Source organism: Coregonus lavaretus, assembly GCF_964263955.1.
Source record: "Coregonus lavaretus genome assembly, chromosome: 16".
NCBI classification, from domain to species: Eukaryota; Metazoa; Chordata; class Actinopteri; order Salmoniformes; family Salmonidae; genus Coregonus; species Coregonus lavaretus.
In genome coordinates, this window is record NC_140003.1 from 10625805 (window position 1) to 10642287 (window position 16483).

General features: G+C 42.8%; 1 protein-coding gene across 1 annotated transcript in view; it reads left to right on the top strand.

The window, feature by feature from the left end:
- The first annotated feature begins 515 nt into the window (after nt 1–515).
- The window catches only part of LOC311143523 (ubiquitin carboxyl-terminal hydrolase 37-like), a 31475-nt gene continuing 15507 nt past the window's right edge, over nt 516–16483 (top strand). The window contains exons 1-7 of the mRNA XM_084179352.1: nt 516–652; nt 13953–14160; nt 14302–14467; nt 14581–14669; nt 14767–14882; nt 16027–16104; nt 16374–16462. Coding sequence (XP_084035478.1) covers nt 13987–14160; nt 14302–14467; nt 14581–14669; nt 14767–14882; nt 16027–16104; nt 16374–16462 — 712 coding nt within the window. The 5' untranslated portion in view covers nt 516–652; nt 13953–13986. The remainder of the gene's footprint in view (nt 653–13952; nt 14161–14301; nt 14468–14580; nt 14670–14766; nt 14883–16026; nt 16105–16373; nt 16463–16483) is intronic.

Here is a 16483-nt window from a genome sequence, read left to right on the forward strand (position 1 = left end):
GTAGGAGTAGAGACACCAGAGCATATTCCTTGTCAACAGAGGGATCCTGAAATGTTGCATGTAAAGAAGGTGGAAAATCGGAGGGAATAGACATCGTTGTGAGTGCGGCTGAGCGTTTTTCGGGACATAGGGATTTTACAGCAGAGGCGTTACAAGCAATCATGTCGACGAATGCTCCATATTCACAGGCCCCTGAGCCTGTGTAGGGATGTTAATTGAATTGTGACTCACCCCCAGGGGGTGATCACGGTCAGGTGCAGACCAGGCCAGGCCATGGGTCCCCCCCCCCCCCTTTCCCGCAATGGAATATTTTAGTTTCACGACCCCTTACAGTAGGTGGCGGCAATACACCAGTCTGCCATAAAACCTCAAAGAAGAAGAAGAAGCCCACAATGGCGCTGTTCATGCTAATACGGTTCTGGCCACTAGAGGCCTCTATCATTGTCTTTGGTTCTCCTACATCATTTCCGCTGTAAATTTTCCCATTCCCGCCATCATCTAGTATCGTAGGAAAACGTCGTGTGTGGACCACACCGTCAACAATATAATATTGGGGCCACCGAATGCCGGCAAAAACCAATTTACTACTTCCTAAGGACTTAAACAAATATTTTATACTTTAAAAGTTTCGGTTAAGGGATATTTCATTCAGGTAAGTGTTTCTTGTCTTGTAATTAAGTTTAGACGATGTTTTCATCTCCATCAAATGGCAAACAAGCGAATTAGCTAGCTAGCAAACGTTATATCCTCGGCCTTTTTAGTAGCCAGCTATCGTTAACTACGAACTTGCTCGTGCAGGGGAAAATGGCTAGACTCTAGGTTATGTGCAACTATCCAGTTGTGTTTTGCTGAGTTGATAGGGGGTGTCAATCTCATTTTATAAAATTCAGTTGGCACCGTTTTGTTAGCAAACCAACGTTAGCTGTACAGTCGCTAGTGGTGCATCACATCAGTTAACGTTAGCTAGCTAACTGACCCGCGTGTAATGGCTGGGTCCTCCCCCTATGCCCAGAACTGAGATAGGTTAGTTAACTAGCCATAAGAATCCGACTAGAGAAGTAATGAACGTCTAGTCGGATTCTTATGGCTACTAACTAGCTGATCTGACCATCCACATTGAACAAGTAGATGATACAGTTGAATCTATGAACTTAGCTATTTGTCATGCAATGGGGGCATAACGGTACGGTAGCTAAACATCGTTATGTCAGTTCAATTATTTACCAGGTAACACTAACTAGTTAACATCGCAAACTATTCTGACATCCAGCTAAAACCCTAAACTTACAGAGCCATCTGAGAGCATACCTATCTAACGTTAGTTCCCTATGCAAATCAACTAAACTTGTTAGCTAAATTTCAGCAATTAGATTTACACCTGTCTGGAATCTCAAATTCAACACGTTTTGTCCAATACGTCAAGATAGGGTAACCATATTGTTATGATATTGTCAGGGCTGATGTAGAACACAGATTCAAATAAAAGTAACATTTATGAAATGAATATCAATATTATACAAATTAAGCACTTAATATGGAAATAAGGCAGTACGGATTACATAATTACAGTAATTTAAGCCCAATTTAAGGTAGGATGGTCATATTATTAACAAATCTTCATGCTTTATGCAAAACTGAGTTGAATTTGAACAATTGAAACAATTTATGAAGGTAAACTTTCAATATGACTTTATGCAAATTAGATACGTAATGTAATATGCTAATTCGTTTATACAGAATCATTTATAAAAAATTACAGCATGTGAAATCCATTCAAAGTCAGGTGGTCATATTATGCAGAACTGGGAGTCTACACTGAGCAGTAATGTGCCACCCATGTGCATGCGTGCGCACGCACACACCAGTGGTTGGTAACAGAATACATATAATTTGGATTACATGATCATGAACAAAAAGCAGTGTTACTATTTACCAATCATTAACAGTTATGCTGTATTCGGTAGCCCAACTGATTAGGCCTATAGTGCCAAATAATATGCCCAACCCTGTGCCCGTGCCACCTGCATACCAAGGTTTCCTAGACGGTTTTTGTCAGATATTTTATTGTATTTTTAGAAAAGCTGGTAAATAAAATTGGCACCGGCCAATTATCCAGGAGAAGAAGAAAAATCCCAGTGCGAAATGATGCTTTTTAGCCTATTCATTGATATAAATACCAGTCGATGGAAATGCATTTGACTGGTCGTGCTGATCGGTCTAAAGGTTAATTTGCATAATTTAGTGGAATGAAGTTGGCGCGTGTGTACAGTAGGCTATATTCGTTATGTATCTTATTTATCACACGCATACAGATACAGAGCCTTTGAGTGGAAGATCTATCACAGTGCAAGAGCTGCTGGTGCAGCATCTTGTGGTGCTTTCAAAACAACTGGGAACTTGATTTTTCCCAGTTGTCTTGAACGTGGCATCAAACGGGAACAGAAGGCAGGCTTCATCCACGTGTCACACACCTCTTTGCAATGAGCTGGAGGCAGTATGAATTTTGAGAACATATACTTATACTGAACAAAAACATAGACGCAACAATTTAAAAGATTTTACTGAGTTACAGTTCATATAAGGAAATCAGTCAATTGAAATAAATAAATTAGGCCCTAATCTATGGATTTCACATGACTGGGCAGGGGTGCAGCCATGGGTGGCTCTAGGAGGGCATAGGCCCACCCACTGGGGAGCCAGGCCCAGCCAATCAGAATGAGTTATTCCCCACAAAAGGGCTTTATTACAGACAGAAATCCCATTCAGAGACTTGTCCCGAAGCCAATCCTGCATTGTCTTGGCTGTGTGCTTAGGGTTGTTGTCCTGTTGGAAGGTGAATCTTCACCCCAGTCTGAGGTCCTGAGCGCTCTGGAGCAGGTTTTCATCAAGGATTTCTTTGCACTTTGCTCTGTTCATCTTACCTTCGATCCTGACTAGGCTCCCAGTCCCTGCCGCTGAAAAACATCCCCACAGCATGATGCTGCCACCACCATGCTTCACCGTAGGGATGGTGCCAGGATTCCTCCAGACGTGACACTTGGCATTCAGGCCAAAAAGTTACATCTTGGTTTCATCAGACCAGAGAATCTTGTTTCTCATGGTCTGAGAGTCCTTTAGGTGCCTTTTGGCAAACTCCAAGCAGGCTGTGCCTTTAACTGAGGAGTGGCTTCTGTCTGGCCACTCTACCATAAAGGCCTGATTGGTGGAGTGCTGCAGAGATGGTTGTCCTTCTGGAAAGTTCTCCCATCTCCACAGAGGAACTCTGGAGCTCTGTCAGAGTGACCATCGGGTTCTTGGTCACCTCCCTGACCAAGGCCCTTCTACCCCGATTGCTCAGTTTGGCCAGGCGGCCAGCTCTAGAAAGAGTATTGGTGGTTCCAAACTTCTTCCATTTTAAGAATGATGGAGGCTACTGTGTTCTTGGGGACCTTCAATGTTGCAGAAATGTTTTGGTACTCTTCCCCAGATCTGTGCCTCGACACAATCCTGTCTCTGAACTCTACGGACAATTCCTTGATCTGACATACACTGTCAACTGTGGGACCTTATGTAGACGTGTGTGTGTGTGCCTTTCATGTCCAATCAATTTAATTTACCACAGGTGGACTCCAATCAAGTTGTAGAAACATCTTAAGGATGATCAATGGAAACAGGATGCTCCTGAGCTCAATTTCGAGTCTCATAGCAAAGGGTCTGAATACTTATGTAAAAAACGAATTTCTGTTTTATTTTTTATACATTTTGCAAAATATTCTAAAAACCTGTTTTTGCTTTGTCATTATGGGTATTGTGTGTAGATTAATTATTTGTTAATCTATTTTAGATTAAGGCTGTAAAGTAACAAAATGTGGATAAAGGGAAGAGGTCTGAATACTTTCCGAATGCACTGTAACTTGCTTCAAAAAATCCTATTTGATTTCTCTTTCTAAATTTCTAAAGGATATTTTCATCTGTCACATGAAACCGCTCGCATGTGCAGAGCTATTTGTTTGTTCCAACTACTTGCATTATGGAACGTACATTCACGCGTAGCCTACTGCCTTGTGTGTGCATTGCTGCGCTTATAATGCGAAGAAATAAGTTTATCAACATTTTAAGCTAAACGTTCTGATCTGTTGCATCAAACTCATAAAGAAAGAAGAAAAAAAAGTATTTATTTATTTATCCTAGGCCTACTGGTTGTATGAATTTGGGATCTCTCGTCCCACAACTGTCCCAGAGTCTGTTTGGAATTGGCTATTTCTTTCTCGACAAGCTGACCAATAAAATACGTAGCCTAAACTTGTCTACTATAGTAGATTTACATTTTTCTGTTCGTTGGTCATCTTGTTGGGTAAGGAAAAGTAAATGTGGACAGTAATTCTAATACCCTGATTCTTGCTATAAAGCATATGTGAAACCTAAACGAAATCCTGGCCGAAATGAATCCTGGACCCTGCCCGGGCTGTGGGTCCAAGATCCAGGACCAGGGTACGAGGCATTGTGACATGGAAACACCCTATGCTGATGTTCGCGTGCAGAAATGTTAAGAGACAAAGTTGAGCGAAATTCATTCAACTTTTGTTAGCCAGCTAACGTTAGCTAGACATAGTATTAATTAGCTAAATTGGCTAAAATACAACAACAACAAATATAATGAGGGCAAATGGGCAACATGGATTGTCTGTGAAACCGAGACCTTACTGGAGATCTAGGAGATGAGAGTATCAAGGCGGGATTGTCAAACACCCACAAAAATACGGTGGTGAATGGGAAAATGAGCGAACGAATGGGGGCAAAAGGCTACTCAAGGAATGCAGTGCAGTGTAACGCAAAGGAAAAAACAGCTAGGCTCAAAGTACATTTCAGTGAGGGATGCACTCAGGAGGTGATTGACCCTGATTGACCAACAAGCAACCCAGTCCTTTGCCTGCTACTGCAAGTCAAAGTCCAAACCAGACACTGAACAGTTTATCATCTGAAATTGACGATTCCTTCCCCAGTGGTAAGTTGACAGTAGGCTATGCATAGCAATGGTACACGTAGGGTTGGGCGATATTACGATATAATCGGAAATCAACGATGTTTGACACACATCGTCGATGGCAACGACATTGTGATGTTACAGATAGTTTATATATATATATATATTTTTTTTTTTTACAGACGATAGTTTAACTTATTTGAACATGACTGGCACCGCCGGAGTTGGGCAGCGCACAACAGTGCAACACCTATTCGCCATAGCCTTTTTCATTAAATATGTACAGTGAGGGGAAAAAGTATTTGATCCCCTGCTGATTTTGTATGTTTGCCCACTGACAAAGATGATCAGTCTATAATTTTAATGGTAGGTTTATTTGAAGTGAGAGACAGAATAACAACAAAAAAATCCTGAAAAATGCATGTCAAAAATGTTAGAAATTGATTTGCATTTTAATTAGGGAAATAAGTATTTGACCCCCTCTCAATCAGAAAGATTTCTGGCTTCCAGGTGTCTTTTATACAGGTAACGAGCTGAGATTAGGAGCACACTCTTAAAGGGAGTGCTCCTAATCTCAGCTTGTTACCTGTATAAAAGACACCTGTCCACAGAAGCAATCAATCAATCAGATTCCAAACTCTCCACCATGGCCAAGACCAAAGAGCTCTCCAAGGATGTCAGGGACAAGATTGTAGACCTACACAAGGCTGGAATGGGCTACAAGACCATCGCCAAGCAGCTTGGTAAGAAGGTGACAACAGTTGGTGCGACTATTCGCAAATGGAAGAAACACAAAAGAACTGTCAATCTCACTCGGCCTGGGGCTCCATGCAAGATCTCACCTCGTGGAGTTGCAATGATCATGAGAACGGTGAGGAATCAGCCCAGAACTACACGGGAGGATCTTGTCAATGATCTCAAGGCAGCTGGGACCATAGTCACCAAGAAAACAATTGGTAACACACTATGCCGTGAAGGACTGAAATCCTGCAGCGCCTGCAAGGTCCCCCTGCTCAAGAAAGCACATATACATGCCCATCTGAAGTTTGCCAATGAACATCTGAATGATTCAGAGGAGAACTGGGTGAAAGTGTTGTGGTCAGATGAGACCAAAATGGAGCTCTTTGGCATCAACTCAACTCGCCGTGTTTGGAGGAGGAGGAATGCTGCCTATGACCCCAAGAACACCATCCCCACCGTCAAACATGGAGGTGGAAACATTATGCTTTGGGGGTGTTTTTCTGCTAAGGGGACAGGACAACTTCATAGCATCAAAGGGACGATGGACGGGGCCATGTACCGTCAAATCTTGGGTGAGAACCTCCTTCCCTCAGCCAGGGCATTGAAAATGGGTCGTGGATGGGTATTCCAGCATCACAATGACCTAAAACACATGGCCAAGGCAACAAAGGAGTGGCTCAAGAAGAAGCACATTAAGGTCCTGGAGTGGCCTAGCCAGTCTCCAGACCTTAATCCCATAGAAAATCTGTGGAGGGAGCTGAAGGTTCGAGTTGCCAAACGTCAGCCTCGAAACCTTAATGACTTGGAGAAGATCTGCAAAGAGGAGTGGGGCAAAATCCCTCCTGAGATGTGTGCAAACCTGGTGGCCAACTTCAAGAAACGTCTGACCTCTGTGATTACCAACAAGGGTTTTGCCACCAAGTACTAAGTCATGTTTTGCAGAGGGGTCAAATACTTATTTCCCTCATTAAAATGCAAATCAATTTATAACATTTTTGACATGCGTTTTCCTGGATTTTTTTGTTGTTATTCTGTCTCTCACTGTTCAAATAAACCTACCATTAAAATTGTAGACTGATCATTTCTTTGTCAGTGGGCAAACGTACAAAATCAGCAGGGGATCAAATACTTATTTCCCTCACTGTAGGTAGACAGCCTACTATTAATAAAATGTAAGAGTAGGCCTACAATATATGTAGATTGTAGACGGAGCGTAGAGTGCCAAAAGCTGCGCAAAATGTTATAACATGTATCTCGCTCACCTCTCCAATGTCAGATGCTCATGGGCCTTTTGCAGCGGACACTCCGTTGTCTGGCTTGTTTTAAAAGCTTAATTTCCCTTTGTCCCAATCCCCATTTTATTTGAATATGACTTGTTGATCTAAGCATATCTTTTATGATCAACTTTCAAATGAATCTAGGAGGCCAGTAACAGGAAAATCCTTGCAAACCAAACAGCCAATAATATAGGCCTACACTAAATAAAAATGTAATTCAATAAAATGTAAAGTAAACGTTAGTTGTACAAGTTAAACTTCTAAACAGATATTTATATTATTGTGGAAGTGTTTAGGGCAATTCCAGCGTTATGGATGTGACATTTGCAAACAAAATGAGAAACAAAATGTCTCTCAGAATTGACTTATCAGGCATAAATGTTAATGTGTATATTTGTAGAACCCTATACGGGAAGTGTAGACACAACTTTATAATTCTAAGTAATACCACTTTGAAGTAACGGAACAACTAACTTTCATTATATGGATGTGACGGAAATGGACAGGCATTGGACACATCAGCAAAAGTCTGTGAATCTCAAAGTTTTAGGGTAAAATATGAATAGCCACTTTGAAAGTAAGGCTTGGCTACACACAAATAAAAATGGTCATATATACTTTAGAGAGGAAATTGGATCGTTATGGATGTGACATTCTCCGTTATGGATGTGACGCTGTGCAAAATAAGTGTTTATATATTAAAGATTTCTTCACCAAACCTCATCATAATACTTTTCTTGTCATCTGAAAATGCAGGGTACCTCAAAGAACCAAGAAATCACCAGTATTTTGAATAGTTATTGCATAGGCTATCAAAGTGCACTCGTGTGTCCCGTCTTAACCATCCATAAATGCACGTGCTAAAAAATGCATTTACAATTCTTTATTTGAGGAAGATGTTCTTTGCGAATTAGAGTGCTGCACACCTCAACAATTATATAAATATTGGCACTTTCATAATAACAGGAACATTTTGTTATGGATGTGACATTCTGCATTATGGATTTGACAGGGTCCAAAAAGACAGACAGCAAATTACACTGCATTTCAAATGTACAACATTTTAGTAATTTCATTCTAGATCATTAATGACTGTTTTATTTAAAATATTAAATATTATCAATCACCTACTAAGTAACAGAATAAACATACAAAAACTCAATTCATTGTTTTTTCATGTTTTGTATTAATCTCACACCCTTTAATCTGCCAGCACAGGCTATGAAATGGTACCTCCTCCCCCTGTTGTCCACAAAAGGACACAGGGACTGGACAACTTGACCTGCAGCCACCCAAGCCTTGTCGTCCTTGGCTGGCAAGATGTACACATCCTGTTTGGTCGTTTCTCCTCAAGAACTGCATTTCGACAGCATCAGTCAATCGATCTGTTACCAGACCCACAAACTGCCTGTATATCCACTGAGTGTACCAAACATTAGGAACACTTGCCTAATTAAGTTGCACCCCCCCCCCCCTTTGCCCTCAGAACAGCCTCAATTCGTCAGGGCATGGACTCTACAAGGTGTCGAAAGCATTCCACAGGGATGCTGGCCCATGTTGACTAATGCTTCCCACAGTTGTCAAGTTGGCAGGATGTCCTTTGTGTGGTGGATCATTCTTGATACACATGGGAAACTGTTGAGCCTGAAAACCCCAGCAGCGTTGCAGTTCTTGACACAAACCGGTGCGCCTGGCACATACTACCATACCCCATTGTCGTGCTTATTCACCCTCTGAATGGCACACATGCACAATCCATGTCTCAATTGTCTCAGGTTAGAAATCCTTCTTTAACCTGTCTCCTCCCCTTCATCTACACTGATTTGAAGTGGATTTAACAAGGGACATCAATAAGGGATCAGGGCTTTCACTTGGCTTCAGCTGGTCAGTGTATGTCATGGAAAGAGCAGGTGTTCTTAATGTTTTGTAGACTAAGTGTATACGTCTAACCCTAGACTCAGGGATTGATACACACATTTCATTCCCGTGTTTATTTGAGCTAGCTGGACTCATTCCTCACTCATCCCTTATCATCTCTACTATATCTTGACATATGTCATTATGTTGTCTTTCCTATGAAGGGAGACACACATTTCCCTCAGATTACACAGACCTACAAAGAATTAGAAAACAATTCCAATCTTGATATACTCCCATATCTATTAGGTGAAATACCACAGTGCCACCTAGGGTTGACCCCATTTATTTGACTGGTCTATTGTTTGGTTGATAGGTTGTTGGTCGACCAATAATCTTTTAGTCGAGCAGTTGCACAATTAGATTTTTGTTTATGCCACGTCTTGATTTACGCCTGTCTCAGTGGAGGCCGAAGGGGTGGCACATCAGTATCACCACTAGTACATTTACCATTTTTAATTCCCATAATTTATCATCTACAATATTTGTTTACCATAATTTCTGTTTATGCATTCAATATATTATTATTAGTCTTTTACCATTCTCATTGTCGGAGTGGACACATTGTTTGCAGAGCTCACAACCTGTGCTACACTTGTGGGAAACAAGTTTTGGTTTATTTCATTCCATTTACGAGTTAAGTCAATTTTATTAATTGTGTTTTGTTTGGAGCGCTCCTGTTTAATGTTGAGTAGGGGCGCGCACCTGATTACGCATAGAAGTAGGCCTAGGCTACCTGACTTGCGCACAAATGTAGGATTATACAGTGCATTTGGAAAGTATTCAGACTGCTTGACTTTTTCCACATTATTCTAAAATGGATGAAATTGTTTTTTCCTCCTCAATCTACACACAACACCCCATAATGACAAAGCAAAAACTGGTTTTTAGACATTTTTGCAAATGTATTAGAAATAAAAAACAGGTATCACATTTACACAAGTATTCAGACCCTTTAATCAGTATTTTGTTGAAGCACCTTTGGTAGCGATTACAGCCTTCGAGATGTCTTGGGTATGACGCTACAAGCTTGGCACACCTGTATTTGGGGAGTTTCTCTCATTCTTCTCTGCAGATCTACTCAAGCTCTGTCAGGTTGAAAGGGGAGCGTCGCTACACAGCTATTTTCAGGTCTCTCCAGAGCTGGTCGACCGGGTTCAAGTCCGGGCTCTGGCTGGGCCACTAAAGGACATTCAGAGACTTGTCCCGAAGCCACTCCTGCGTTGTCTTGGCTGTGTGCTTAGGGTCGTTGTCCTGTTGGAAGGTTAACCTTCGCCCCAGTCTGAGGTCCTGAGTGCTCTGGAGCAGGTTTTCATCAAGGATCTCTCTGTACTTTGCTTCATTCATCTTTCCCTCGACCCTGACTAGTCTCCCAGTCCCTGCTGCAGAAAACATCCCCACAGCATGATGCTGCCACCACAATGCTTCACCGTAGGGATGGTGCCATGTTTCCTCCAGACGTGACGCTTGGCATTCAGGCCAAAGAGTTACATCTTGGTTTCATCAGACCAGAGAATCTTTTTTCTCATGGTCTGAGAGTCCTTTAGGTGTCTTTTGGCAAACTCCAAGCGGGCTTTCATGTGCCTTTTACTGAGGAGTGGCTTCCATCTGTCCACATCCTTGGAGAGCTCTTTGGTCTTGGCCATGGTGGAGAGTTTGGAATCTGATTGATTGCTTCTGTGGACAGGTGTCTTTTTATACAGGTAACAAGATGAGATTAGGAGCACTCCCTTTAAGAGTGTGCTCCTAATCTCAGCTCGTTACCTGTGTAAAAGACACCTGGAAGCCAGAAATCTTTCTGATTGAGAGGGGGTCAAATATTTATTTCCCTCATTAAAATGAAAATCAATTTATAACATTTTTGACATGAGTTTTTCTGGATTTTGTTGTTGTTATTCTGTCTCTCACTGTTCAAATAAACCTACCATTAAAATTATAGACTGGTCATTTCTTTGTCAGTGGGCGAACGTGCAAAATCAACAGGGGATCAAATCCTTTTTTCCCTCACTGTATATACACTGCTCAAAAAAATAAAGGGAACACTTAAACAACACAATGTAACTCCAAGTCAGTCAAACTTCTGTGAAATCAAACTGTCCAATTAGGAAGCAACACTGATTGACAATACATTTCACATGCTGTTGTGCAAATGGAATAGACAACAGGTGGAAATTATAGGCAATTAGCAAGACACCCACAATAAAGAAGTGGTTCTGCAGGTGGTGACCACAGACCACTTCTCAGTTCCTATGCTTCCTGGCTGATGTTTTGGTCACTTTTGAATGCTGGCGGTGCTTTCACTCTAGTGGTAGCATGAGACGGAGTCTACAACCCACACAAGTTGCTCAGGTAGTGCAGCTCATCCAGGATGGCACATCAATGCGAGCTGTGGCAAGAAGGTTTGCTCTGTCTGTCAGCGTAGTGTCCAGAGCATGGAGGCGCTACCAGGAGACAGGCCAGTACATCAGGAGACATGGAGGAGGGCAACAACCCAGCAGCAGGACCGCTACCTCCGCCTTTGTGCCAGGAGGAGCAGGAGGAGCACTGCCAAAGCCCTGCAAAATGACCTCCAGCAGGCCACAAATGTGCATGTGTCTGCTCAAACGGTCAGAAACAGACTCCATGAGGGTGGTATGAGGGCCCGTGGGGGTTGTGCTTACAGCACAACACCGTGCAGGACGTTTGGCATTTGCCAGAGAACACCAAGATTGGCAAATTCGCCACTGGCGCCCTGTGCCCTTCACAGATGAAAGCAGGTTCACACTGAGCACATGTGACAGACGTGACAGAGTCTGGAGACGCCGTGGAGAACGTTCTGCTGCCTGCAACATCCTCCAGCATGACCGGTTTGGCGGTGGGTCATTCATGGTGTGGGGTGGCATTTCTTTGGGGGGCCGCACAGCCCTCCATGTGCTCGCCAGAGGTAGCCTGACTGCCATTAGGTACCGAGATGAGATCCTCTGGGACATCATGTCTCGCTCCATCCACCAACGCCACGTTGCACCACAGACTGTCCAGGAGTTGGCGGATGCTTTAGTCCAGGTCTGGGAGGAGATCCCTCAGGAGACCATCCTCCACCTCATCAGGAGCATGCCCAGGCGTTGTAGGGAGGTCATACAGGCACGTGGAGGCCACACACACTACTGAGCCTCATTTTGACTTGTTTTAAGGACATTACATCAAAGTTGTATCAGCCTGTAGTGTGGTTTTCCACTTTAATTTTGAGGGTGACTCCAAATCCAGACCTCCATGGGTTGATAAATTTGATTTCCATTGATAATTTTTGTGTGATTTTGTTGTCAGCACATTCAACTATGTAAAATATTATTTCATTCATTCAGATCTAGGATGTGTTGTTTAAGTGTTCCCTTAATTTTTTTGAGCAGTGTATATACACACACGCACACACTACCGTTCAAAAGTTTGGGGTCACTTAGAAATGTCCTTGTTTTTGAAAGAAAGGCAAAAAAAATTGTCCATTTAAAATAACATCAAATTGATCAGAAATACAGTGTTAATGTTGTAAATAGCTATTGTGGCTGGAAACCTTTTTTTTAATGGAATATCTACAGGTGAAGTCGGAAGTTTACATACACATTTTAGTCATTTAGCAGACGCTCTTATCCAGAGCGACTTACTTACTTATAAACTCAGTTTTTCACAATTTCTGACATTTAATCTTAGTAAAAAATTCCCTGTCTTAGGTCAGTTAGGATCACCACTTTATTTTAAGAATGTGAAATGTCAGAATAATAGTAGAGAGAATGATTTATTTCAGCTTTTATTTATTTCATCACATTCCCAGTGGGTCAGAAGTTTACATACACTCAATTAGTATTTGGTAGCATTGCCTTTAAATTGTTTAACTTGGGTCAAATGTTTTGGATAGCCTTCAACAAGCTTCCTATAATAAATTGGGTGAATTTTGGCCCATTCCTCATGACAGAGCTGGTGCATCGGAGTCAGGTTTGTAGGCCTCCTTGCTCGCACACGCTTTTTCAGTTCTGCCCACAAATGTTCTATAGGATTGAGGTCAGGGCTTTGTGATGGCCACTCCAATACCTTGACTTTGTTGTTCTTAAGCCATTTTGCCACAACTTTGGAAGTTTGCTTGGGGTCATTGTTCATTTGGAAGACCCATTTGCGACCAAGCTTTAACTTCCTGACTGATGTCTTGAGATGTTGCTTCAATATATCCACATAATTTTCCTTCCTCATGATGCCGTCTATTTTGTGAAGTGCACCAGTCCCTCCTGCAGCAAAGCACCCCCACAGCATGATGCTGCCACCCCCGTGCTTCACGGTTGGGATGGTGTTCTTCGGCTTGCAAGCGTCCCTCTTTTTCCTCCAAACAGTTCTATTTTCTTTTCATCAGACCAGAGGACATTTCTCCAAAAAGTACGATCTTTGTCCCCATGTGCAGTTGCAAACCGTAGTCTGGCTTTTCTATGGCGGTTTTGGAGCAGTGGCTTCTTCCTTGCTGAGCGGCCTTTCAGGTTATGTCGATATAGGACTCGTTTTACTGTGGATATAGATACTTTTGTACCTGTTTCCTCCAGCATCTTCACAAGGTCCTTTGCTGTTGTTCTGGGATTCATTTGCACATTACGCACCAAAGTACGTTCATCTCTAGGAAACAGAACGCATCTCCTTCTTGTGCGGTATGACGGCCGCGTGGTCCCATGGTGTTTATACTTGCATACTATTGTTTGTACAGGTGAACGTGGTACCTTCAGGCATTTGGAAATTGCTCCCAAGGATGAACCAGACTTGTGGACAGACAGGAGTTGCTAGTGCGCGATGGGACAAGAATATCCCTGCCGGCCAAACCCTACCCTAACCTGGATGACGCTGGGCCAATTGTGCGCCGCCCCATGGGTCTCCCGGTTGCTGCCGGCTGCACCGGAGCCTTGACTAGATCCAGGATCTCTAGTGGCACAGCTAGCACTGCGATGCAGTGCCTTAGACCACTGCGCCACTCTGGAGGCCGCACTAATATATATTTAAATATGTCATTCTTGTTTGCCTTCAATCTACTTTTCCCTTCCATTAAGGTTATTTTGAAGAGCACCACCCTGACAGTCACCAATGGCAGTCGCAGTGCCTAAACTCTCCAGCGGTGCTGTTGTCAAAATCCGCTACAACAGCATAGATGTGGGCACCACTCGATGGAAGGAGGGGACCTTTGAGGTTCTTGAGAAGGATAACAAAGTCAACCTGTGCCTGAAGTTCTGTGCTGGTGGTGCAGCCAAAAGTTTCCAGGTATTGTATGATAGTGTTTTCCCCATACTCGCTCATTTCACATAACAAAATGGCATGCTTACATTGGACTTGAATAGCTGAGAAATCGTGTGTGTTAAGGCACTCTGAAGGTATATTTTAATTATGTTACTATGCTTTCAGCTCAACCATAATGTGAATAATGTCGTGATGCAGCCCATACACACTATGAGACGAATTGTGGTGACTCTGAAGGATGACAGCATAGTCACCCTTGAGAGAGTTCCCCCTGTTTTGGCTGAGAAAATGAAAGATTACCTTGAGAAGCTGAAGCATGGAAAATCAACCGGTAACAATCTATTGGAAATTGTAGATCATTTTGTAGTTTCTTTTAAGCTGTTTCTTAAAGTTGCAGCATGGAACTGGTTCGTCTGCTGGAAAGTAAGTGTTGTTTTCTTGTAGTTCTAAAGACCTCCCAGGGAAGTGCCAGCTTTGGTGTGCTCGGGAATCGATCCGTAAAGAACGAGACTAGTCAGCCTGGAGAACGACAAGTAAATAATTGCATTTAGAATACACCTGTCATTTAAAACCACACTGGTTGTTGTACCTCTGACAAGCTCATCTGCTTAAACTCTGCCTCTGTATCAGACAACACCCAGACGACCCAGTGTGGACAACAGGGAGGAGACGACCACCCGCAAGCCCCTGGGTAGCCCCAGTAGAGGGACCTCCACACCTGCCCGCAGTGGACTGTCTGAGAACAGGTAGGCAATCCCTCCCCTTCAGGCACACTGCCCCCCCCCCACCACCCAGGTAGATAAACCACCACACTCTGGCTGCGTCCTGATTCTCCACCCTTCTCCTGAAGTGTACACTCACATTCTCCCCCCTCACAGATTTACAAGGGAGGGACTGGTGGTGTAATGAGTAATTAGAGCAGTAAAAATAAACGTGTCATACCCGTGGTATACGGTCTGATATACCACCGCTGTAAGCCAATCAGCATTCAGGGTTCGAACCACCCAGTTTATAATATAAAATATATACAGTGAGGACGAGAAGTATTTGGACAGCGACAGCTTTTTTGTTGTTTCGGTTCTGTACTCCAGCACTTTGGATTTGAAATGATAAAATGACTATGAGGTTAAAGTGCAGACTGTCAGCTTTAATTTGAGGGTATTTTCATCCATATCGGGTGAGCCGTTTAGAATTTACAGCACTTTTTGTACATAATACTCTACAAACATGTTGGATGCATTTACAGTTTGTTTTGGTTGTTTATGATTTATTTTGTGCCCAATAGAAATGTGGGTAGAGTTGAACTGACTGCATAAATAATAAACAGAGTAGCAGCAGCGTAAAAGAGGGGCTTGGGGTGGGGTGGCAATGCAAATAGTCTGGGTAGCCATGATTTAGCTGTTCAGGAGTGTTATGGCTTGGGGGTAGACGCCGTTAAGAAACCGTTTGGACCTAGACTTGGTACTCCGGTACCCCTGATGAAAATACCCTGAAATTAAAGCTGACTGTCTGCACTTTAACCTCATAGTCATTGTATCATTTCAAATCCAAAGTGCTGGCGTACAGAGCTAAAACAACCCAAAAAAGGTCACTGTCCAAATACTTTTGGACCTCACTGCATTTCATTTAGCAGACGCTTTTATCCAAAGCGACTTAGTCATGCGCGCATACATTTTACATATGGGTGGCCCCAGCGGGAATCGAACCCACAACCCTTGGCGTGGTAAGCGCAACGCTCTACGGACTGAGTCACACAGGACCACTTTGCAACTCTCCTCCGCTCTAACTAGCCTTTCCCCTGAGAGAACTTTTCTTCGTTTGATAGTGGCTTTAGTCTTTTTGCATTTATTGGTCTTATAACCACTCTTAATGCTGTGTTTGCCCCCTCAGGAATGAGAAGAGGAAGAGACTCCACATCTCTGACAGCGACCTGACTGAGGACTACCCCAAGGAGAATGACTCATCCAGGTATGTCAAAGGCAATATGTTACTCTACCAAGCAAAGTTTTGGGTTGATTTCACATCCCTTCATGTCAATTTAGGAATTGAAATGCAATCCTATGATAATGTCATATCCATAGTCCACTGATCGGTATTGACAAGGAATGCACCAAACACTGCTACCATTACTGGGATATGAACACTATTATACCATGGGAAATAAGAGGGACAATTGTAGTGAAACAGTTGTGCTTCACTTAATTTAAACTGTTTCTTTAATCTTACTTTTATCTCAGCAACAACAAGGCCACGTCGGACCCCTCCAGGAAGTTTCTGCTGAGCTGCAAAGACAAGCTGAAACAGGCGGAGGAGAACCGTAGCTCAGGTAAGACCCTCAGTCAGTCTT